The sequence below is a fragment of the Hyla sarda genome, chromosome 1 (assembly GCF_029499605.1).
Source record: "Hyla sarda isolate aHylSar1 chromosome 1, aHylSar1.hap1, whole genome shotgun sequence".
In the NCBI taxonomy this organism is placed as follows: Eukaryota; Metazoa; Chordata; class Amphibia; order Anura; family Hylidae; genus Hyla; species Hyla sarda.
The window spans coordinates 576034647-576059037 of NC_079189.1; the positions used below are offsets into that span (position 1 = coordinate 576034647).

The window sequence follows — 24391 nt, forward strand, 5'->3', positions numbered from 1 at the left end:
CAAACACCTAAGGAATACAGGTGGACTTTTGTTACGTTCTCCTTAGTTCTGCATTTAAAAACTGTTTGCTGTGTGCCAAGTGTGAATAAAACACTGAAATTTGATTTGAAAAGTACTGTTTCCGTGCCTCTATACTGCAACCGCACCTGTCTGCAAGAGCGAGTCATCACACAGTACATACCCCCTGCAGTTGTGACAGAAAGCAAGTGTATTTTTTTATATCTAGCAGTACATACTCCTTGCTTATGGTACTGGAAGTTATGTAGACCTCTGGTACACTGGATTGAGACAGCTCCTACTTTCCTAGGAACACCTAGCTGTAGGGATTGGCCCGGCTTGTCAGTCAGTATCATTCCTAGTAAGTAAGCTAGTGTACAGTAGGGTGAGCACAGTTAGTGACAGATAGGTTCCGGTGCGGGACCGTCCTTATTAGGATGATAATTCCGCCTAGGATTAGAGCCTAGAGCAGTATTAGCTGCAGGGAGTGATAGGCTCCAGGTCCCGGCCCACCAGTTGTCCCTCCTGAGCCACCTGGGGCTAGGGTATAATAGATACATATTGGTGTATATCTTACTATATTCTAATATTTGGTAATTTGATTTATCTTGTGGCATTATCTATATTCTCTTTGGTGTGGACTGATACGGACTGTGTTATGTGCTTTATCAGACGTATCAGAAGAGCTACTGAGGGGCTCATCCACACAATTTGTGAGTTTGCATTATGATTTATGGTACCCCCCTTGTTTTATGGGCATGTAATAAAAGTTATATTTTAATAAGTCTATTATTCTGTGATATATTTTTGGTCGATAGACGAACTATATATTCTGTGAAATTGATCTACACTATATAAAAAAAAAATTTGATGATAGGTACCTTTTAAAATAGTGTGACAAGTACAAAACTCATGGCTGTTGCGGCTGCGCCATATGCATTGACAGGGACTTCAAGGTCTACAGAACCAATTTTATGGCTTTTACTGTGTATGAGGCCTTAGGGCAGAGTATCCCAACTAGTGTGTCTCCAGCTGTTGCAAAAGTACAACTCCCAGCATGCCTGGACAGCCAAAGGCTGGGAGGAATGCTGGGAGTTGTAGTTTTGCAACAGCTGGAGACACACTGGTTGTGATACACTGCCAACTAGTGTGCCTTCAGCTATACTGTTTTGCAACAGCTGGAGGAACACTGGTTGGGAAACACTGTCCTAGATAAACTTTTCCTGTGTAGGAGGCCTTAGGGCAGAGTATCCCAACCAGTGTGCCTCCAGCTGTTGCAAAACAGTATAGCTGAAGGCACAGTAGATGGCAGAGTATCCCAACTAGTGTGTCTCCAGCTGTTGCAAAAGTACAACTCCCAGCATGCCCGGACAGTGAAAGTTTGTGAGGAATGTTGGGAGTTGTAGTTTGCAACAGCTGGAGGCACACTGGTTGTGATACTCTGCTAACTAGTGTGCCTTCAGCTATACTGTTTTGCAACAGCTGGAGGCACACTGGTTGGGAAACACTGCCCTAGATAAACTTTTCCTGCGTATGAGGCCTTAGGGCAGAGTATCCCAACCAGTGTCCCTCCAACTGTTGTAAAACTACAACTCCCAGCATGCCCAGACAGCCTTTGGCTGTCTGGGCATGCTGAGAGTTGTAGTTTTGCAACTGCTGGAAGCACCCTGGTTGGGAAACACTGCACTAGATAAATTGTAAAAAGTATCACCGGGCTTATCTAGTGTCAGGCATCCAATCTGTCATGCTGTGAAATTCCCCCAATGAAGGAAATGGATAGGAAAAAAGCAGGTGAACGTAACCATAGGGTCACCATGATGAATTATTTACAGGCAGAACACTCCTCCTATCATCACTTCTTATAGAGTAAGGTTATTGGTTATTGGTTTCTGGGTGCCAATTTACATTTATTATCCAGTATATAATGCTTTACTATGGCACCAGATAATCCAGAAAGTCTGATAATCTGGAAGCAGGTGACGTTCTCATGTAAAAGCATACATTCTTTTACTGTATATGTACATCAGTGTTTCCCAACCAGCGTGCCTCCAGTTGCTGTAAAACTACAACTCCCAGCATGCCCAGACAGCCGTTGGGCATGCTGGGAGTTGTAGTTTTGCAACAGCTGGAGACACACTGGTTGAGAAACCCTGCTGTAAACCAATAGACGCCTACTTACCAGTAAATCAATATAATTTAAAAGCTTTACAACATATGCATTATTATACCTGTGAGCGCTCTAAGTGCCAACATGGAGTTCTCCAGCTGTTGCAAAACTACAGCTCCCTTCATGCCTGAGCAGATGCAGGCTTTCAGGGCAAAATGGGAGTTGTAGTTGGGGATCCAGAGGTTGGGGAACAGGATATACTTGAACTATTTAATAGGGTTGTCCATGAAATCGTCTTTAGGGGGGGTACAAAATATCAGGACTCTTTAAAAAAAAAAAATTCAGGTACAAAAAAAACGCAGAAAAAAAGACGGCAGTTGCAAAACTACAACCCCCATTATGCTCTGACAGCTTTCAGGGCTTGATTGGAGTGGTAGTTTTGAAACAGCTGGAGAGCCACAGGTTTGGAAACTCTGCTCTAAATAGGGAGTTTTGCTGCTGTTGCACATCTACAACTCCCATTATGCCCTGACAGCCTTTAGATTTCAGGGCTTGCTGGGAGTTTTAGTTTTGAAACAGCTGGCGAGCAGCAGGTTTGAGACTGAGCGTCCCAACATGGCAACCTCCACTGGGAACATGGAAAAGCTCTCCAAACCGTGGACCACCAGCTGCTGCAAAACTACAACTCCCAGCATGCTGGGAGGTGTAGTTTTGCAACAGCTGGAGGTCCACAGTTTGGAGACCACTGCCCTAGGTTTTTCAGCTTCTCAGCGTAAACAACATTTCCATTCACTGACCACAAGCGCAATTTTTGAAAATTTTTGAAAATATTATATAAAAAAAAAAAAGTTTTCCTCGTACAATGCTTAAAGCTTCAGTGACAGGGAAAAAAAAAAACAAGAAAAACCCCTCGGGCAACTGGGGCCCCATTGCCGTGACAAGAATTTGCATTCCTGGGCCGGTAAGCTCTAGTAAACCAGTCAAGAAACTGAGCTGAGTATTGCCGGTCGGAAGCAGGGATCCGTATTTTTTGGTGCAAGAGTCGACAGTTTACGGTGAAACCGCATCGGCTACGGGGAACACGAAACAATTGAACAAGACAAAAAAAAAAAAAGGAACATTCCCGCATTTCTCAGGGAAGACCTGTCAGTTTTTTTTTTTACCTTAGTCTGAAGCGACTGTTCTTGGCGATGATGGCGGCCAGCTTCCTCCATCCCCTGTCGCTGGTCTGGTCCAGCAGTTCGCACACTTTCTGAAGGACAGGCTCCTGTAGAGAATTTATATTCAGGGAATAAAACTGCTGCTGCGAGTCCGACGACATCTCCGCTCCGCAGCCCAGCAATGCTCAGGTGGTGTATTTCCTTGTCTCTCCTTCCTGCTTGCATGTCTTATGCATAGAGCTCGCCTGCGCCATCTTCAGGGGAAGTGGCATTTATACACTGTCATGGTGACAGAAGAAGAAAGTGAAACTTGGCGAACAACTTACATAACCTCTGTGAAAATGAGCGACATGTTTTTGTTTCCTCTTTTTTCTTTGTTATGTTTTCCGTAAAGGTTTGAAGCTACATTGAAACATACAGAATTTTCAGCAACGTTACCTACTTAAAGGAGCTCTAAGCGGATAGGGGATAACAAAACATATCCTATCTAGCTTATACACTCATCTACTTATCCCCACCGCAGGGAAGTTAAAGGGGTACTCTGCTGCCCCAGGGTTCTAAATATTATGTTCAAAATGCTGGATGCGGGCATCCGTGATCGTGACGTCACGCCATGCCCCCTACATGCATGTCTATGGGAGGGGGCGTGCCCCTCCCATCGACATGCATGGAGGGGGCGTGACGTGATGTCACGAGAGGGCATGAAGTGACATCACGACCATGCTGCCAGAACCCGGTGTTCATTCAGAACAACAGGTGCTGCTGGGACCCCCGCAATCAAACATCTTATCCCCTAGCTTTGCCTAGGGGTGGAGTACCCTTTTAACTCCCCCATAGCTGTACCCTCACCAGAATTCAGACATTTTTGGTCTGTCACTATAAGGCTATGTTCAAAAAGCAGAATTTTTCACTGAATGTCCAGGCAGGAAAATCTCCGGCAGACATTCCGCAAACAGAAGGATTCGGCAGAACATTTCGGAGTTAGGACCCCTCGGAAATGTGCCAGTAGACTCTGCAGAGAGGATGAACGTGTACATTCTTTTGGTCTGGGGTCTAAATTTGGGATTTCTGTGGCAGATGTTTCCTCCATGGAAATTCGGTGAATGGAATGGAACTCTGCTGCATTGCAATTTCCAAGTGGAATTTTTCCGCTTGATACCTCTCGGAAATTCCGCTGTGTTAACATGACCTAAAGAACAGGTGGTCTGTCGATGTCCATCAAAAAGGCCTATATGTTTATAATGAAAACGATATATAGAACTATATACAGTGCAAACCATGACTGATATTTGATGGTTATTTCTGATCGAACTAGTAAAAAAACTGTATTATTTCTATTATACATTAATAGTTTATTGCCCTTATAGAACCCAGCCTTCAGTATCTACAATAAACGCCCCTCCCCCACACCACCCACAACATTTTGAACTTTCCCACAAAACTACATTGTTGTAAATCAGATTATACCAAAGTCATGTTATGATGCAGAAGTTCCATTTGGCTTGTTTTTCTGTTCTAAACAACTCTCACTGGCTGTTAACGGTCCAGGAACAGGTTGGCATTGAGTGGGGTATAAGTTACCCCCATAGCAGTCCCCTTCTATTTGATCTCAATTAAAGACATTGGGGGGATATTCAAAGACTTGTGTTATTAGGGCTCTTTATTTTGCACCGGAAAGAGTGTTAACTGCGCCTCATTTTCAGAAGTGTGTTTGGGCTTTTGAAAATTTGGGGCAAATTGCACAAAAAGCTAATTATTTAACACCAAGTATACTTGGTATTAGCTACGACACTTTGTGCACCTGAAAGTGGTGCTAAACCTTTGAAAATATAGTGCTAAAAGCACAAAAAGCCTAACCAAGCCCTAACCACACCCCCTTTTTTTAAATGGCTAACAGAGTGCTAAATCAGGTGCTAAATATCTGAATATGTGGCGCTAATAGTGTGCGCCACATTTTAAGCAAATGTGGCGCAGCTAAAGTAAGAAAAGTGGTTCTAAATTCTTTGAATATCCCCCCACCCCCCACTGAATACACAGTAAGAGCTCCAGGTCACATATGTTACCATTACTGAACTGACCAGAATGAGAATGGATGAAAAAGTTTTAACCCTTTTGACCATCAGGGTGTCATTTATGAGTTATCTGGATAGGCAATAAATGTGGGATCAGTGAGGGTCTGGCTTACAGGATAGTCTCCATTTATAAAGGATGGAGTACTAAGGTGCCAATCGGACATCTTTTTCATAAATCTTCCTGAAGCATTGTGGCCACTTTGATATTTATCATATCTGCACTGCAGCTCGAGTGGGGCTGATCTGTGATATCAGGCATGGTCGCACACATGGACCAGGCTACTGTGCTGGGGCAAACAATGAAGTATGCAAAACACTCCAGGAAGAACATCTAGTCATTTACTCTAGTGTCACCAGTGAAAGGACTCTACAGCCACCAGGTGGTCATATGTGGAATTGCAGAATCAGTTGTCATTTGACACACAGAGTTGGCTTGGCCCATTACAGTACCAAATGATCAAGTTCAAAAAAAATAATAGGTCCACAATAGGTGTGAGGTCGATCTACTCTGTTCATAGGGATATTGTTGGACGAAACTGGTCATTGGTCAGTATAACGGTTGTATCTCTGACTATAATATTGACAGAACATCAATGTCAGACATACAGGTCTGGCTCTTGGCCCCCCTGACGATCCACTGACTAAAGAGTCATGGCATTGGGCAAGAACTGCATTACCTTCCTTGTTTACTAGGCTTGAGCTGCATTCAGCCCCTTCATTCACTTGATAGGTATTCTGCCTTATATTTTTTCTTGAGGGACCCCAATATAATTAAAATTTTATTCAGCTTTTTATGTAAGTGAGATCATAGCTAAAGCTCGATTAAACATTCAGCAAATAGCAGGCGTATTTCTGCCTTGATTCTATACCTTTTGTCTTGGAGTGAGTAGTGGATCCGCTGTACCGCTAGAGAAAGCCCCACCAGGGAGAGGAGTCTAAGGAGCTGCTGGCTTTCACCAGAGCCCGCTGCAAAGCGGGATGGACTTGCTGCGGCAGACGAACTTCAAGGTGGCTACCCCTGGTACAACTAACCCACAGTGGCGGCCGAGGAGAGGCGTGATACAATTTAATAAGGAATTTCAGAGTTAGGGACTGGCCCGAAGGTCAGGGCTGGTGGCAAGGAGCGTGGTCAGGAAACATAGAAAAACAGTACTGGTACACGGTATAGACAGGTCACTGCAAGATACGCTTTATCAATGGCTACAAGGCACAAAGATCCGGCAGGGGTCAAGAGGAAGTGCGGACACTTTATAGGGTCAGAGTGCCAGTGCGTGCTCCCTAGGAAACGGGTACGCGCACGCTGGCAGTCAGAGGAAGCAGATGAGCCAGGAGCGCGGTGAGGTACGTAACTGCCGGCTTACAGAGTGCTACCGCAGCCGGACATGCTGGCCGCGGCGCTGCCTGTCCCTGCAGCTGTACAAGGAGACAGGCTGTGAGTACGCTCACAGCAAGCATGACTGGCAGCGGCGCTACTCATAACACCTTTAAAGATATGTTCACACGACAGAATGTCCGTGCGGAATTCCGCGTGAATATTCCGCACGAACATTCTGCAGCAGCAGAGTCCTATTGATTTCAATAAGATTTTGCCGCTCTGTTCACACGGCAGTATTTCCGCAGCAGCAACATCTGCCGCGGAAATCTTGATTCTGGCATCCGCAAAAACAGTGAACCTGTTCAAAATTTTTGGGGATTCCACTCAGAAATGCATTGCCATGGAATGTCCACACTGAAATTTCACATAGCCTCAGTGTCTGGTGTTCTTTGCAGTCCTTTACTTGGCCGAGAGTAGCATCATATTGGATTGCAGCTCTGAGTACTATGTCCAGCTTCAATATTTCTTTCATATCAAATCCCTGTGACATCCAGTGTGACTTATGTGTTTGCTCTTCTATCGACCTTCAGGCCAGAATGGATAAAGATGGGAATTAAACCTGGACCAGGTACCACTTTATTCAGAATGTAAAAATGGATTCTAGATCTTAAAGGGGGTTTCTGGAAAAATGTAACATATGCGGCTATGCTGGGCTTAAAAACAAAAAAGAAAAAACCCTTCACATTCACATGCCCCAAATTGAACTTCCATGTCTGTCTTATGGTGTCAGTCATGGCTGAGCTGTGCTTCCTGCTTTTGTTGTTATATGCAGGAAGTACCTGCTCATTAGCTGGCCATAGTGGTAACCCAGCTTGGCAAGTGATTGACTGAGCGGGTGTGCGACCTGTGAATTATCAGCTCAGCACTGCGCTGTCCCCATGGGGGAACTAATCATATGTGACCCGCGAGCACTGTTCTGCCCCCCCCCCCCCCAATTAATTATCAGCCCAGCGCTGCTACTCACATATGTCACCCGCAAGCACTGCCCTCCTGGTCCTCCTGTTTGTTGCAGCTGCCGGCGCTGACACTCTATACCAGTGGTCTTCAACCTCCAGATGTTGCAAAACTACAACTCCCAGCATGCCCGGACAGCCGCTGGCTGTCCGGGCATGCAGGGAGTTGTAGTTTTGCAACATTTGGAGATCCGCAGATTGCAAACCACTGCTCTATACTGTATCCCTATGCCTGGGCTGCAAAAGGTAAACAAAATAAACTTTAACTCCCCCGTTGGTCCTGACCTGCTTCCCAGGGAATGGAACGGCGGAGAGCCATCAGCTTCTTACATGACAGTGGGCTCAGCCTATCATAGGCCGAGGCGGAACATCGCTGCGGCCGGTGATAGGCTGACGGCTGCCGACTTTCGCGTCCCCAGCGTAAGGCCAACATCGGAACATGCGTTAGTTTTATTTTGTTTACCCTTTTGCAGCCTGGGCATAGGGATACAGCATAGGGATACCGCACAGTATAGAGTGTGTCAGCGTCGGCGGCCGCAACAAACAGGAGGATGAGGAGAGCAGCGTTTGCGGGTGACGTGAATAGTACCCCGATGGGGACAGTGCAGCGCTGGGCTAATAATTAATTTTGGGGGAGGGGGGGCGATACCGTTATATACAGTGGAACCGCCATAAGTTAAAAAAATACCGCAATACACATATTTGGCCATACCGCCCAGCCCTAATGCTTCCTGCAGCCACAAGAGGCCACTCTCTTCCTCTGCACTCCAGTGCCCGAATGATGTCACTGTGCATCAGCAGACCTAGGGAAGAAGAAGAGACTTCAGTGGGCCGTCATGCCAAATAGGGCAGCCTACAGCATGGAGCACTTAATTATGATGGGGGCCCCCAATTCCACCCGGCCATGAGAGTATTATGAAATATGTCAAATTCACAACCTATTATAAACTGTGCCTCCATGTCTTCCATTATTCTTATCTCTGTATGCATGGCGGAATGTAGTGAGTCACTGGGTTTTCTAAATCTTTCTGGATACACTTTGAGAAGTTGCAGTTTGACACAAAAGTGGAGTTCTACAGTCTGCATTTATGCATTTGTTACACCACAATGAACAATACACCCCCCCCCCCCCCCCGTGAGATCCTCGTACAGTTAGTTTCTGTTTCATGAACATTAAGTTCATCAGAGAGTCATCACATGAGAAATATTCACCTACATGTGCAAGAAGCACTAAAGCTGATTTGTTTCTAAATTATATCTGTGAAAGCAGCATTAATTCAAGGGACAATGACTAGACTCATCATTCACCTTACTCATTAGCTGCACTACCTAAGTTGTGTATCAGTGACTGTGAATACTCTGGAAGTTTACAGCATCACAGGAGCAGACATCACAGGAGCAGGCATCATAGCATCACAGGAGCAGACATCACAGGAGAAGGCATCAGAGGAGAAGGCATCAGAGGAGCAGGCATCACAGGAGAAGGCATCAGAGGAGAAGGCATCACAGGAGAAGGCATCACAGGAGAAGGCATCACAGGAGAAGGCATCACAGGAGCAGGCATCACAGGAGCAGGCATCACAGGAGCAGGCATCACAGGAGCAGGCATCACAGGAGCAGGCATCACAGGAGCAGACATCACAGGAGCAGGAATCGCAGGAGTCGCAGGAGCAGACATCACAGGAGCAGGCATCATCATTTATTTTATTGAAGTGCACTGGGATAAGGTTTTCTCTATCTCCTACTTTTGTATAAATCTGCAACCTGGAGTTGGGGGAGAAGTAAGTCAGGAGAGGAAAAGTTGTGTGTCCAATGGAGAGTGCAGAGGCAAGAAACACAACTAGAGCCCTAAGAGTCCACTGCATTACCTCTGGGTATAATCATACAATGTTGGACTAATATTGTGCTATCTGACTTGTTCCTTTTTTTCTCTAGCTGTATTCTGTATACTTGACCCTTCACTCTTTAAAAATTGCATTGTACATTTAGAATGATATACTGTAGATTTAAAGGGAACCTGTTACATTGGAAATGTCTGTTCTACCAACATCTGGTTATAGAGCAAGAGGAACTGAGCAGACTCATATACAATGAAGGAAAAAGAAGTATTTTTATTTATTTGCCCATTGACAAAGAAATGATCGGTCTATCATTTTAATGGTAGGTTTATTTGAACAATAAGAGACAGATTTGATCCCCTATCAGCAAGATTTTTGGCTCCTATGTGTTTTTTTTATACAGGTAACAAGCTGAGATTAGGAGCACTCTCTTAAAGGGAACAATCCTAATCTCAGCTTGTTACTTGTATAAAAGACACCTGTCCACAGAACCAATCAGATTCTAAACTCTCCACCATGGCCAAGACCAAAGTGCTGTCCAAGGATGTCAGGGACAAGATTGTAGAGATACACAAGGCTGGAATGGGCTACAAAACCATCGTCAAGCAGCTTGCTAAGCAGTTTACAACAGTTGGTGAGATTATTTAGATGGAGATGGACAGATATTTTCTTCTATTTGAGAATAATGGCACCAGCTGATGTAAATTTCCCCCTAAGCTGCTGGGTGATGGTCTTGTGGCCCATTCTAGCCTTGTGTATCTCTACAATCTTGTCCCTGACATCCTTGAACAGCTCTTTGGTCTTGGCCATGGTAGAAAGTTTGGAATCTTATTGATTCTGTGGGCAGGTGTCTATTATACAGGTAACACGCTGAGATTAAGAGCACTCCCTTTAGGCTGTGTTCACAACTTGCAGTGTTTGTAAAAAAAAAAAACTGTGACAACTGTGGTTTTATTGTAGATTTTTTGACTTCCCCATTAAAGTCAATAGGGAAAATCTGTGATAGCACGTTGCGGATTTAAGATCTATACCGTAGGTCAATTTCCACATTGGTTTTCTGTGGAATTTTTTAGGTTTTCTAGAGATCCCATTCACTTTACTGCTACTGTAAAATGCTGTGGATTTTCCATGCTTCAATACGCAGTGGACAAAGCACAGCTCTGTGTAAACATACCTTACATCATGTGGTGTATAACAGCTTAATTTTCTGCAAGTAAACCGGCTCATCTCAATTTCAGGCCTTTATCTCCATGTTTAGTATTTAGAAAACTTAATTAAGAAATCCATATGAAAATATATTCATTGACCTTTACCAGTCTGTGTCAAAATCACCTCTTTATTGCCCAGTCTGGGGAGCTCAGTACACAAGGACATACCGTATTATTGCGCTATGTGTTGAAAGCATCCATGCAATGTTGATAAATATTTCATTGAGATTATATTACAATGTATACGTTCAGCATTACACAAACATCTTCAGATGTCCCTCTCCGGTTTCATATAGACTGAGTATTAGCTTCATCGCTCTGAACAACTGTGGTAAAAGCAATTTTATACAACGAACGCGCATTAACAGATGACAGGTGAATAAATAACCAGAAGCGTAACTTTTAACTTCAGGGCCCTAAAGCAAAATCTGTCATAGGGCCCCATGTTTACTGTGCGCCGTTTATAATACTGGTGTTTTCTTATGGGGCAGAGGTGCTTTTGGGCCCCCTTAGGCCTCAGGGCCCCGGTGTGACCCCTACCTCTGCACCCCCCCCATAGTTACGCTACTGTAAATAACTAATAGCAGAGTTATACTGAACCAGAGAAAATTAACCCAGCTCACCACCAATCAGACTGTACCTTTTATTGACAGATCATACACCAACCAGTGTGCAGTGATCCAAAATCCAAATAAAGATCCAACCATATAGAGAATCTATTAGCTGTCCTGTGTGGTGTAGTAAAGAGGATGTGTCCTGTGTGGTGTAGTATAGAGGATCTCTCCTGTGTGGTGTAGTACAGAGGTTCTCTCTTGTGTGGTGTAGTATAGAGGATCTGTCCTGTGTGGTGTAGTATAGAGGATCTGTCCTGTATGGTGTAGTATAGAGGATCTCTCCTGTGTGGTGTAGTATAGAGGATGTGTCCTGTGTGGTGTAGTATAGAGGATCTCTCCTGTGTGGTGTAGTATAGAGGATGTGTCCTGTGTGGTGTAGTATAGAGGATCTCTTCTGTGTGGTGTAGTATAGAGGATCTCTCCTGTGTGGTGTAGTATAGAGGATCTGTCCTGTGTGGTGTAGTATAGAGGATGTGTCCTGTGTGGTGTAGTATAGAGGATCTCTCCTGTGTGGTGTAGTATAGAGGATCTCTCCTGTGTGGTGTAGTATAGAGGATGTGTCCTGTGTGGTGTAGTATAGAGGATGTGTCCTGTGTGGTGTAGTATAGAGGATGTGTCCTGTGTGGTGTAGTATAGAGGATCTCTCCTGTGTGGTGTAGTATAGAGGATCTCTCCTGTGTGGTGTAGTATAGAGGATCTGTCCTGTGTGGTGTAGTATAGAGGATCTGCGGTGACCCAGTACGGGATTTGGTCCTACAGTCCCGTCAAGTTGAGTCCCTATATGTCCCCGGGGCTCCCCTGCAGTGTCTCCCCCTGTGTATATACAGTATCTCCTTCTTTCCCGCCTTTCATACAGCCACCAATCACATTCGGTCTCCATTCTGCCCAGTAACTGCCGGCCCTGTAACAACAACTCAACACCACCGTGAGTACAGCCCACCTTTAACCCTTACATACTTTTAATCACCTCATAACTCTAACTAATAAATCCTATGAAGGCGGGGGCACTTTCCATGTGGCCCCGATGTTATCCTCCTGGGCCCTATACATTGACTTGCCCTAGAAACGAAAAGAGAGTCATACCACTATTCAGGGAAAAAATCTGTATTTGTGAAGCCAAAACTCTATGAGCCATAGCCTCCATGCACAGTGAAATTTTGGGGGGAACCGGACAATGCTTTATTAAGTGCCTGCCGGTCAGAAAAGTATTCATGTGATGATACAGAACCTTAAACTCACAGAAGTTCAAATTGATCGTCATCAGAAGATTGGTGTGATATGATTCCCCTAGACCAAGTTATGTCCATTATGTCTGTGAGTGCAGAATAGAAGGATCACGTTGAAGTACTGATGGCTTTAATCTTGGAAGATTCTCCTTTACCACAGCAGTGGGCAGCCTTCATTCTCGACTAGCTACCGAGAGGGTGTTTTCTCCAGAGAAGAAATAGACGTCAGGTGTTCTAAGAGAGCCGCCAATGCTATAAGATATCTGCTCCTGCCCCTTTCAGAGAAAGATCCAGAAGAATACCTCTTCGAGATGTGGAAGGTGGACATAAGCCAGTGGATATAAGTCAGCAGAGCTGGCATCATCAAAGAAGTGTAGAAGTCCCTATGCCTCACCCATCGTAGTAGTGAGGAAAAAAATGGTGCGGTCTTGCTATGTGTAGACTATTGCATCCTGAACAAGAGGACTATGTCAGATCAGTACACATACAGACAGACAGACAGAGGATTTGCCACAGGATTTGCTAAACACTGCCACTGGTTTAGCGTGCTTGACCTGAGGAATGGGTATTATCAGGTACTCATGAAGAAGGAGGATCAGGAGAAGACTGCCTCTATCTATCCCTGGGGATTCTACCAGTTTACCAAAAGGAGTCACGTGAACTCTGGCTACTTTTCAGAGGCTTGTGGAGAAAATAAATCCCTAAGAGTCCCTGGTGTATATAGATTTCCTCATTGTGTTCGGGAAGACGACAAAAGAGCATGAACAGAGATTGCTGAAGGTGTTGGATCGGCTTCAAGAAGAGGGCCTGAAGCTGTCAAGAGACAAATGTCGATTTTCCCAGAACTCCATTACATATTTGGGGCACATTGTCTCTGCAAAAGATATAGCCACTGACCCTGCTAAGATTGAAATGGTGTTAAACTGGTCAAGATTGGTTGAGAGTTACATGACCTGTTGAGCTGCACCATGTCCTAAACATTTCTTTGGAGAGAAATGGAGTCTTTGAAATGGAGGATTTGAAGAAGCCTTCTTAGCATTGAAGAAGAGAATTACAGAACCTCCTGTATGTGCATGTTCAGACCCTGGAAAAACCCTATGGCCTCCATGTGGATGCCAGTATGGAAGGCCTAGGGGGCATACTGCACCAAAGTTATGTAGAAGGATTAAGACTGGTGGCTTACATGAGTAGAAGTCTTATGGGTGCAGAGAAAAATTATCCATTCATAAATTGGAATTTTTGTTATGCTAATATAGAAGAGCCCTGTTATGCCCCACTAACACAAGCAGCATCTAAAATTACTACCTTCCTACATGTGTTAGCTGACATGTTAAATGTTAATCAATGTTAATCTCTGTCTTGGATCAGTTAGCTAGCTAGGATGTTATATATGCTGTATGCTGTTCTATTTTTGAAAGCCTCAAGGCTAGGACTTGCTAGTGAAAGACAAGTATTTTTCAAGGGGGAGCATGCAACTCCCTGGGATTACTGTTGTGTTCTTACCCTGCAGTTACATAAGTGTCCAGTAGATAGCAGGCTGTACATGCAAATTAACTGAGCAGTGACTTAAGCTAGGAGGAGCCTGTGCATGTGCACATGGCTATCTTGGATTCTTGATGTTCAGCAGAGAGAGAGAGAGAGAGAGAGAGGGGACAGAAAAAACATCCAGTAAGAATCTGGTCCCAAGAGTGCTGCAGCAGCTGAGAGAAATCTGCTAGCAAGTTGACAAGATCCAGAGCTGGTTGCAGCTCTCTGTAAACAGTGAAGAGAAACTTAAAGCTAGACTGACCTGATTTACAGCACGTGGAAAGTTGAATGGAGTAATGGAGATATTGTTAATGAAAAACTGATCCAGAGTGCTCTGGACCTCAGACTGGGCCGAAGTTCACCTCCCAACAGTACAGTCGGGGCTTTCTTCATTGTAGGTGTACACCTTTTTTGTGTGCTGGTAACGTGTAGGAGCACCAAATTTATTAAATGGTGGCAGGGCATTTGATAGAATTTTGTGCAGGTCACATTTTCTCAAATTTTACTCTACACATACACCAGAAAGCTAAGCTAAGTCTGGGCTGTTGTATTTTTAGACGTTTTGGTGTATATTATCAACAAATTTTTACATTAATACTCAACATTTAACATTTTAATTTTTTATTCTCAGTTGATAAATTCTTTACCACTGGGAAAAAAAAAATAACCCTAACAGTTGGTCTGTACATTCTTAAAAAAAAAGTGTAAACCAAAAAGTCTCAAAAAGAAGTCTAAGAAGCTGCACCAACTGTCTAAAGACAATAATAAATTCCCTCCCAATGACTCTAACTCTGTGAATGTCCTTGAGTGGCCCAGCCAGAGCCTGAACCCAATGGAACATCTCTGGAGAGACGTGAAAATGGCTTCCACCCAGGGGCGTAGCTATAGAGGTAGCAGAAGTAGCAGTCGCACGAGGGCCCTGGTGCCTAGGGGGGCCCAAAGCACATCTTCCCTATAAGAGACCAGTATTATAATTGGAATATGGGGCCCTGTAACCACTACGCCTCTGTTTCCACCGATGGTATCCATCCAACCTGACCAAGCTTTAGAGGATGTGGATTCGACAGCTGGATACGACAGAAGAAAAACAACTCCTGTTGTACCCCATTGATTTTAATGAACTGCCCAAGGGTCTGGAAGTGTCTCCAGTTGGCTTATTTTCTGACCATATCCGGTTATTTAACCCCTTGGGGACGGAGCCCATTATGACCCTAAGGACGGAAGAATTTTTTGCAAATCTGACCACTGTCTCTTTAAGCATTAATAACTCTGGGATGATTTTACTTATAAATTTGATTCCAAGATTTTTTTTTTCGTGACATATTCTACTTTATGGTAGTGGTACATTTTCGTCGATAGTTGCATCATTTCCTGGTGAAAAATTCAAAAATGTGATGAAAAATTTGAAAATTTAGCATTTTTCTAATTTTGAAGCTCTCTGCTTGTAAGGAAAATAGACACTCCAAATAAATTATATATTGATTCACATATACAATATGTCTACTTTATGTTTCCATCATAAAGTTGACATGTTTTTACTTTTGGAAGACATCAGAGGGCTTCAAAGTTCAGCAGCAATTTTCCAATTTTTCACAAAATATTCAAAATCGGAATTTTTCAGGGACCAGTTCTGTTTTGAAGTGGATTTGAAGGGCCTTCAAATTAGAAATACCCCCTAAATGACCCAATTATAAAAACTGCACCCCTCAAAGTATCCAAAATTACATTCAGTAAGTTTGTTAACTCTTTAGGTGTTTCACAGGAATAGCAGCAAAGTGGAGGAGAAAATTCAAAATCTTCATTTTTCACACTCGTATGTTCTTGTAGACCCAGTTTTTGAATTTTTACAAGTGGTAATAGGAGAAAAAGACCCCCAAAATTTGTAACCTAATTTCTCTCGATTAAGGAAATACCTCATATGGGCATGTCAAGTGTTCGGCGGGCGCAGTAGAGGGCTCAGAAGGGAAGGAGCAACAATGGGATTTTGGAAAGTGAATTTTGCAGAAATTGTTTTTGGGGGCATGTCACATTTAGAAAGCCCCTATGGCGCCAGAACAGCAGAAAACCCCACATGACATACTATTTTGGAAACTGCACCCCTCAAGGCACGTAACAAGGGGTCAAGTGAGCCTTAACACCTCACAGGTCTTTGACGACTTTTCGTTAAAATCGGATGTGTAAATGAGAAAAAAAATTTCACTAAAGTGCAGTTTTTTCCCCAAATTTACAATTTTTACAAAAGGTAATGGGAGAAAATGCCCCCCAAAATTTGTAACCCCATCTCTTCTGAATATGGAAATACCTCATGTGTGGATGGCAAGTGCTCTGCTGGCGCAATGTCGCACTACAATGCTCAGAAGAGGAGGAGCGCCATTGAGCTTTTGGAATTTGAGCCCCCGTGGTGCCAGAACAGTGGACCCCCCCACATGTGACCCCATTTTGGAAACTACACCCCTCACAGAATTTAATAAGGGGTGCAGTGAGTATTTACATCCCACTGGCGTTTAACAGATCTTTGGAACAGTGGGCTGTGCAAATGAAAAATAAAAATTTTCATTTTCACGGACCACTGTTCCAAAAATCTGTCTGACACCTGTGGGGCGTAAATGCTCACTGTACCCCTTAATACATTACGTGAGGGTGCAGTTTCCAAAATGGGGTCACATGTGGGGGGTCCATTGTTCTGGCACTATGGGGGCTTTGTAAACACATGTGGCCTTCAATTCCGGACACATTTTCTCTTCAAAATCCCAATGGCGCTCCTTCTCTTCTGAGCATTGTAGTTTGCCCGCAGAGGGCTTTACATCCACATATGGGGTATGTCCTTACTCAGAAGAAATGGGGCTGCACATTTTGGGGGGCTTTTTTCCTATTTTCCCTTGTGAAAATGAAAATTTAGGGTAACACCAGCATTTTAGTGAAAACTTTTGTTTTTACATTTTCCTATCCAAGTTTAATGAAAATTCGTCAAACACCTGTGGGGTGTTAAGGCTCACTATACCCCTTGTTACGTTCTGTGAGGGGTGTAGTTTCCAAAATGGGGTCACATGTGGGTATTTATGTTTTTGCGTTTATGTCAGAACCGCTGTAAAATCAGCCACCCTGTCACGATGCCGGCTGGCAGGTAGTGGATCCTCTGTGCCAGAGAGGGATTGGCGTGGACCGTGCTAGTGGACCGGTTCTAAGCCACTACTGGTTTTCACCAGAGCCCGCCGCAAAGCGGGATGGTCTTGCTGCGGCGGTAGTGACCAGGTCGTATCCACTAGCAACGGCTCACCTCTCTGGCTGCTGAAGATAGGCGCGGTACAAGGGAGTAGGCAAAAGCAAGGTCGGACGTAGCAGAAGGTCGGGGCAGGCAGCAAGGATCGTAGTCAGGGGCAACGGCAGAAGGTCTGGAAACACAGGCAAGGAACACACAAGGAACGCTTTCACTGGCACTAAGGCAACAAGATCCGGCAAGGGAGTGCAGGGGAAGTGAGGTGATATAGGGAAGTGCACAGGTGAACACACTAATTGGAACCACTGCGCCAATCAGCGGCGCAGTGGCCCTTTAAATCGCAGAGACCCGGCGCGCGCGCGCCCTAGGGAGCGGGGCCGCGCGCGCCGGGACAGAACAGACGGAGAGCGAGTCAGGTAGGGGAGCCGGGGTGCGCATCGCGAGCGGGCGCTACCCGCATCGCGAATCGCATCCCGGCTGGCAGCGGAATCGCAGCGCCCCGGGTCAGAGGACGTGACCGGAGCGCTGCCGCGGGGAGAGTGAAGCGAGCGCTCCGGGGAGGAGCGGGGACCCGGAGCGCTCGACGTAACAGTACCCCCCCCCCTTGGGTCTCCCCCTCTTCTTAGAGCCTGAGAACCTGAGGAGCAGACTTTTGTCTAGGATGTTGTCCTCAGGTTCCCAGGATCTCTCTTCAGGACCACAACCCTCCCAGTCCACTAAAAAAAAATTTTTCCCTCTGACCTTTTTGGCAGCTAAAATTTCTTTGACCGAGAAGATGTCCGAGGAGCCGGAAACAGGAGTGGGAGGAACAGATTTGGGAGAAAAACGGTTGAGGATGAGTGGTTTGAGAAGAGAGACGTGAAAGGCATTAGGGATACGAAGAGAGGGAGGAAGAAGAAGTTTATAAGAGACAGGATTAATTTGACACAAAATTTTGAAAGGACCAAGATAGCGTGGTCCCAACTTGTAGCTAGGGACACGGAAGCGGACATATTTAGCGGAGAGCCATACCTTGTCTCCAGGGGAAAAAACGGGGGGAGCTCTTCTTTTCTTATCCGCGAACTTCTTCATGCGGGATGAAGCCTGTAAGAGAGAATTTTGGGTCTCTCTCCATATGATGGAAAGGTCACGAGAAATTTCATCCACAGCGGGCAGACCAGAGGGCAAGGGAGTAGGGAGGGGGGGAAGAGGGTGACGGCCGTACACCACGAAAAATGGGGATTTGGAGGAAGACTCAGAGACCCTGAAGTTATACGAGAATTCGGCCCATGGGAGGAGATCTGCCCAGTCATCCTGGCGGGAGGAAACAAAATGTCGCAAATAATCACCCAAGATCTGGTTAATCCTTTCTACTTGTCCATTGGACTGGGGATGATATGCAGAAGAAAAATTTAATTTAATCTTGAGTTGTTTACAGAGAGCCCTCCAGAATTTAGACACGAATTGGATGCCTCTATCCGAGACAATCTGCGTAGGCAACCCGTGAAGACGAAAAATGTGTACAAAAAATTGTTTAGCCAACTGAGGCGCAGAAGGAAGACCAGGAAGAGGGATGAAATGTGCCATTTTGGAGAATCGATCAACGACCACCCAAATAACAGTGTTGCCACGGGAAGGGGGTAAATCAGTAATAAAATCCATACCAATCAGAGACCAAGGCTGTTCGGGGACAGGCAGAGGATGAAGAAAACCAGCGGGCTTCTGGCGAGGAGTCTTATCCCGGGCACAGATAGTGCAGGCTCGCACAAAGTCCACAACATCCGTCTCCAGAGTCGGCCACCAATAGAAGCGGGAGATGAGTTGCACAGATTTCTTGATACCCGCATGACCTGCGAGATGGGAGGAGTGACCCCATTTGAGGATTCCGAGGCGTTGGCGAGGAGAAACAAAGGTCTTTCCTGGAGGAGTCTGCCTGATGGAGGCAGGAGAAGTGGAGATCAGGCAGTCAGGTGGAATGATGTGTTGCGGAGAGAGTTCAACTTCTGAGGCATCCGAGGAACGAGAGAGAGCATCGGCCCTAATGTTCTTATCGGCAGGACGAAAGTGAATCTCAAAATTAAATCGGGCAAAGAACAGAGACCACCGGGCCTGGCGAGGATTCAGCCGTTGGGCAGACTGGAGGTAGGAGAGGTTCTTGTGGTCGGTGTAGATAATAACAGGAGAACTTGATCCCTCCAGCAGATGCCTCCATTCCTCAAGTGCTAATTTAATGGCTAGAAGCTCTCGATCCCCGATGGAGTAGTTCCTCTCCGCTGGAGAGAAGGTCCTAGAGAAAAAACCACAAGTGACAGCATGCCCGGAAGAATTTTTTTGTAGAAGAACAGCTCCAGCTCCCACTGAGGAGGCATCAACCTCCAATAGGAAGGGTTTGGAAGGGTCAGGTCTGGAGAGGACGGGAGCCGAAGAAAAGGCAGACTTGAGTCGTTTAAAGGCGTCTTCTGCTTGAGGAGGCCAGGACTTGGGATCAGCATTTTTTTTGGTTAAAGCCACGATAGGAGCCACAATGGTAGAAAAATGTGGAATAAATTGCCTGTAATAATTGGCGAACCCCAAAAAGCGTTGGATAGCACGGAGTCCGGAGGGGCATGGCCAATCTAAGACGGCAGAGAGTTTGTCTGGATCCATCTGTAGTCCCTGGCCAGAGACCAAATATCCTAGAAAAGGAAGAGATTGGCATTCAAACAGACATTTCTCAATTTTGGCATAGAGTTGGTTGTCACGAAGTCTCTGAAGAACCATACGGACATGCTGGCGGTGTTCTTCTAGATTGGCAGAAAAAATTAGGATATCGTCCAGATATACAACAACACAGGAGTATAACAGATCACGAAAAATTTCATTGACAAAGTCTTGGAAGACGGCAGGGGCGTTGCACAGTCCAAAGGGCATGACCAGATACTCAAAGTGTCCATCTCTGGTGTTAAATGCCGTTTTCCACTCGTCCCCCTCTCTGATGCGGATGAGGTTATAGGCGCCTCTTAAGTCCAATTTAGTGAAGATGTGGGCACCTTGGAGGCGATCAAAGAGTTCAGAGATGAGGGGTAAGGGGTAGCGGTTCTTAACCGTGATTTTATTAAGACCGCGGTAGTCAATGCAAGGACGTAGGGAGCCATCTTTTTTGGACACAAAGAAAAATCCGGCTCCGGCAGGAGAGGAGGATTTACGGATAAAGCCCTTTTTTAGATTCTCCTGGACGTATTCGGACATGGCAAGAGTCTCTGGGGCAGAGAGAGGATAAATTCTGCCCCGGGGTGTAGTAGTGCCCGGGAGGAGGTCGATAGGGCAATCATAAGGCCTGTGAGGAGGTAGAGTCTCAGCTTGTTTTTTGCAGAAAACATCCGCGAAGTCCATATAGGCCTTAGGGAGACCGGTTACTGGAGGAACCACAGAGTTACGGCAAGGGTTACTGGGAACCGGTTTTAGACAGTTCTTGGAACAAGAGGACCCCCAACTCTTGATCTCCCCAGTGGACCAATCCAGGGTAGGGGAATGAAGTTGAAGCCAGGGAAGTCCAAGGAGAATTTCCGAGGTGCAATTGGGGAGGACCAAAAGTTCAATCCTCTCATGATGAGATCCGATGCTCATAAGAAGGGGCTCCGTGCGGAAACGTATGGTACAGTCCAATCTTTCATTATTTACACAATTGATGTAGAGGGGTCTGGCGAGACTGGTCACCGGGATGTTGAACCTGTTGACGAGGGAGGCCAAAATAAAATTTCCTGCAGATCCAGAGTCCAAGAAGGCCACTGTAGAGAAGGAGAAGGCAGAGGCAGACATCCGCACAGGCACAGTAAGACGTGGAGAAGCAGAGTAGACATCAAGGACTGTCTCACCTTTGTGCGGAGTCAGCGTACGTCTTTCCAGGCGGGGAGGACGGATAGGACAATCTCTCAGGAAGTGTTCGGTACTAGCACAGTACAGGCAGAGGTTCTCCATACGGCGTCGTGTCCTCTCTTGAGGTGTCAGGCGAGACCGGTCGACCTGCATAGCCTCCACGGCGGGAGGCACAGGAACAGATTGCAGGGGACCAGAGGAGAGAGGAGCCGAGGAGAAGAAACGCCTCGTGCGAACAGAGTCCATATCTTGGCGGAGTTCCTGACGCCTTTCGGAAAAACGCATGTCAATGCGAGTGGCTAGGTGAATAAGTTCATGTAGATTAGCAGGAATTTCTCGTGCGGCCAGAACATCTTTAATGTTGCTGGATAGGCCTTTTTTGAAGGTCGCGCAGAGGGCCTCATTATTCCAGGACAATTCTGAAGCAAGAGTACGGAATTGTACGGCATACTCGCCAACGGAAGAATTACCCTGGACCAGGTTCAACAGGGCAGTCTCAGCAGAAGAGGCTCGGGCAGGTTCCTCAAAGACACTTCGGATTTCCGAGAAGAAGGAGTGTATAGAGGCAGTGACGGGGTCATTGCGGTCCCAGAGCGGTGTGGCCCATGACAGGGCTTTTCCGGACAGAAGGCTGACTACGAAAGCCACCTTAGACCTTTCAGTGGGAAACAGGTCCGACATCATCTCCAGATGCAGGGAACATTGGGAAAGAAAGCCACGGCAAAACTTAGAGTCCCCATCAAATTTATCCGGCAAGGATAAGCGTATCCCAGGAGCGGCCACTCGCTGCGGAGGAGGTGCAGGAGCTGGCGGAGGAGATGACTGCTGAAGCTGTGGTAGTAACTGTTGTAGCATAACGGTCAGTTGAGACAGCTGTTGGCCTTGTTGCGCTATCTGTTGTGACTGCTGGGCGACCACCGTGGTGAGGTCAGCGACAACTGGCAGAGGAACTTCAGCGGGATCCATGGCCGGATCTACTGTCACGATGCCGGCTGGCAGGTAGTGGATCCTCTGTGCCAGAGAGGGATTGGCGTGGACCGTGCTAGTGGACCGGTTCTAAGCCACTACTGGTTTTCACCAGAGCCCGCCGCAAAGCGGGATGGTCTTGCTGCGGCGGTAGTGACCAGGTCGTATCCACTAGCAACGGCTCACCTCTCTGGCTGCTGAAGATAGACGCGGTACAAGGGAGTAGGCAAAAGCAAGGTCGGACGTAGCAGAAGGTCGGGGCAGGCAGCAAGGATCGTAGTCAGGGGCAACGGCAGAAGGTCTGGAAACACAGGCAAGGAACACACAAGGAACGCTTTCACTGGCACTAAGGCAACAAGATCCGGCAAGGGAGTGCAGGGGAAGTGAGGTGATATAGGGAAGTGCACAGGTGAACACACTAATTGGAACCACTGCGCCAATCAGCGGCGCAGTGGCCCTTTAAATCGCAGAGACCCGGCGCGCGCGCGCCCTAGGGAGCGGGGCCGCGCGCGCCGGGACAGAACAGACGGAGAGCGAGTCAGGTAGGGGAGCCGGGGTGCGCATCGCGAGCGGGCGCTACCCGCATCGCGAATCGCATCCCGGCTGGCAGCGGAATCGCAGCGCCCCGGGTCAGAGGACGTGACCGGAGCGCTGCCGCGGGGAGAGTGAAGCGAGCGCTCCGGGGAGGAGCGGGGACCCGGAGCGCTCGACGTAACACACCCCTGTGCAAATCACCAATTTAGGCCCAAATGCACATGGTGCGCTCTCACTCCTGAGCATTGTTGTGCGTCCGCAGAACATTTTACGCCCACATATGGGGTATTTCCGTACTCAGGAGAAATTGCGTTACAAATTTTCGGGGTCTTTTTTTCCTTTTACTGCTTGTAAAAATAAAAAGTATGGGGCAACACCAGTATGTTAGTGTAAACATTTTTATTTTTTTACACTAACATGCTGGTGTAGCCCCCAACTTTTCCTTTTCATAAGGGGTAAAAGGAGAAAAAGCCCCCGAGTACGGAAATACCCCATATGTGGCCCTAAACTGTTTCCTTGAAATACGCCTTTCGTCCCCAACAGGTTAAAGGGAAATTCTGGCTTTATACATCTTATCCCCTATCCAAAGGATAGGGGATAAGATTTATGATCGCAGGGGTTTCACAATCTCGGTGCAGCCCCTGGCATTCTGTGCTGCCTCCGAGACCAAGACGTGACATAACGGCCACACCCCCTCATGACGTCAAACCCCTTTCATTATTGTCTATAGGAGGGGGCGTGATGGCGGGATCCCTGCGATCATACATCTAATTCCCTATCCATTGGATAGGGGATAAGATGTATAAAGCCGGAATACCCCTTTAACCAGATCTGGTCTGATTCAAGGGGTACATAGGGAAAATAAAACGTATTCCCTTTCTAAGTGAAGTTGGGGGCCGGAAAGCGACGTTGCACAAAGTAATATAAGAATCTACCATCACCCTCCTTCCTGATTCCCTCCTCAGCATCCACCCCCATAGCATCATTGCTCTGCATACTCCCGCTAGTGTTGTTATGTATTGTCAGTGCCGCTGTTTTTTGATTTGATGATTTATTTTGTTCTCTTTAAACACTGCAACTCCGAATACTCTGACATGACTGGTTGGTTGGGGACGTTCCCCTACCTGGAGAGGACCCCTGCTATGTATTGTTTATGAAAACTTTAGTAAAACTTTTCTATTGGAAAAAATAATAATCTATCATAACGCACTCAAGTTATTGGGCGACTTTATGCCAACTTCGTGCCCAGCAGTAGAAATATTTATGTTATTTGTGGCCGAGCTCCAAGATATTTATTACTTATCATAGTAAAATCCTCCTAATGTTAAAATGATGTACGGCGTGTAAGCTTACACCGCGAGAGCGCGCCTGCTACCAAGATCAATTACATTTACTTGGCAAACGGGTATAAATAGATCAAGGGGCGACATTAAAGGTACATGGAGGCATCACAAGGTTTTTATCAAGTTCTTCTCAGTTATAAGGTAAGACATAAGCCAGAAATCCTTAAGGAGCCAAGTGTTTTCTTACTGTAATAACAATTGGGCTCACCTGTGTAGAGTGCCCCTTAAAGATGGATTTCCTTCTATATGTAATATCTTATTCTGCTGCATGAATGCTTCTATATCTGGATAGAAAATAAGATAAAATATCATTAACTCTTTGTGACCACAGGATAAAAATTTCACTTTCTGCAAGGGGGTCGTCTTCGTAGAAACTATAGCGTCGTCTGTAACTCCATTCAGTTATGTTCTGATTCACTA

General features: G+C 46.0%; 3 protein-coding genes across 6 annotated transcripts in view; 1 reads left to right on the plus strand and 2 right to left on the minus strand.

The window, feature by feature from the left end:
* The window catches only part of MALT1 (MALT1 paracaspase), a 134202-nt gene extending 130659 nt beyond the window's left edge, over nt 1-3543 (minus strand). For both annotated transcript variants that reach the window (XM_056544430.1, XM_056544420.1), the window contains exon 1: nt 3268-3543. In XM_056544430.1, the coding sequence (XP_056400405.1) occupies nt 3268-3425 (158 nt within the window). In that variant the 5' untranslated portion in view covers nt 3426-3543. The remainder of the gene's footprint in view (nt 1-3267) is intronic.
* ALPK2 (alpha kinase 2) overlaps nt 1-24391 on the plus strand; it is a 281066-nt gene that overhangs the window by 112136 nt on the left and 144539 nt on the right. The gene's annotated exons all lie outside the window — the stretch shown is intronic.
* On the minus strand, nt 8860-24252 carry LOC130294556 (uncharacterized). Its single transcript, XM_056544548.1, has 2 exons — nt 24180-24252; nt 8860-9428 (listed from the first exon to the last, which is right to left on the minus strand). Exons 1-2 carry the CDS (start codon nt 24239-24241, stop codon nt 9032-9034), a joined length of 459 nt encoding a protein of 152 aa, XP_056400523.1. The 5' UTR covers nt 24242-24252; the 3' UTR covers nt 8860-9031.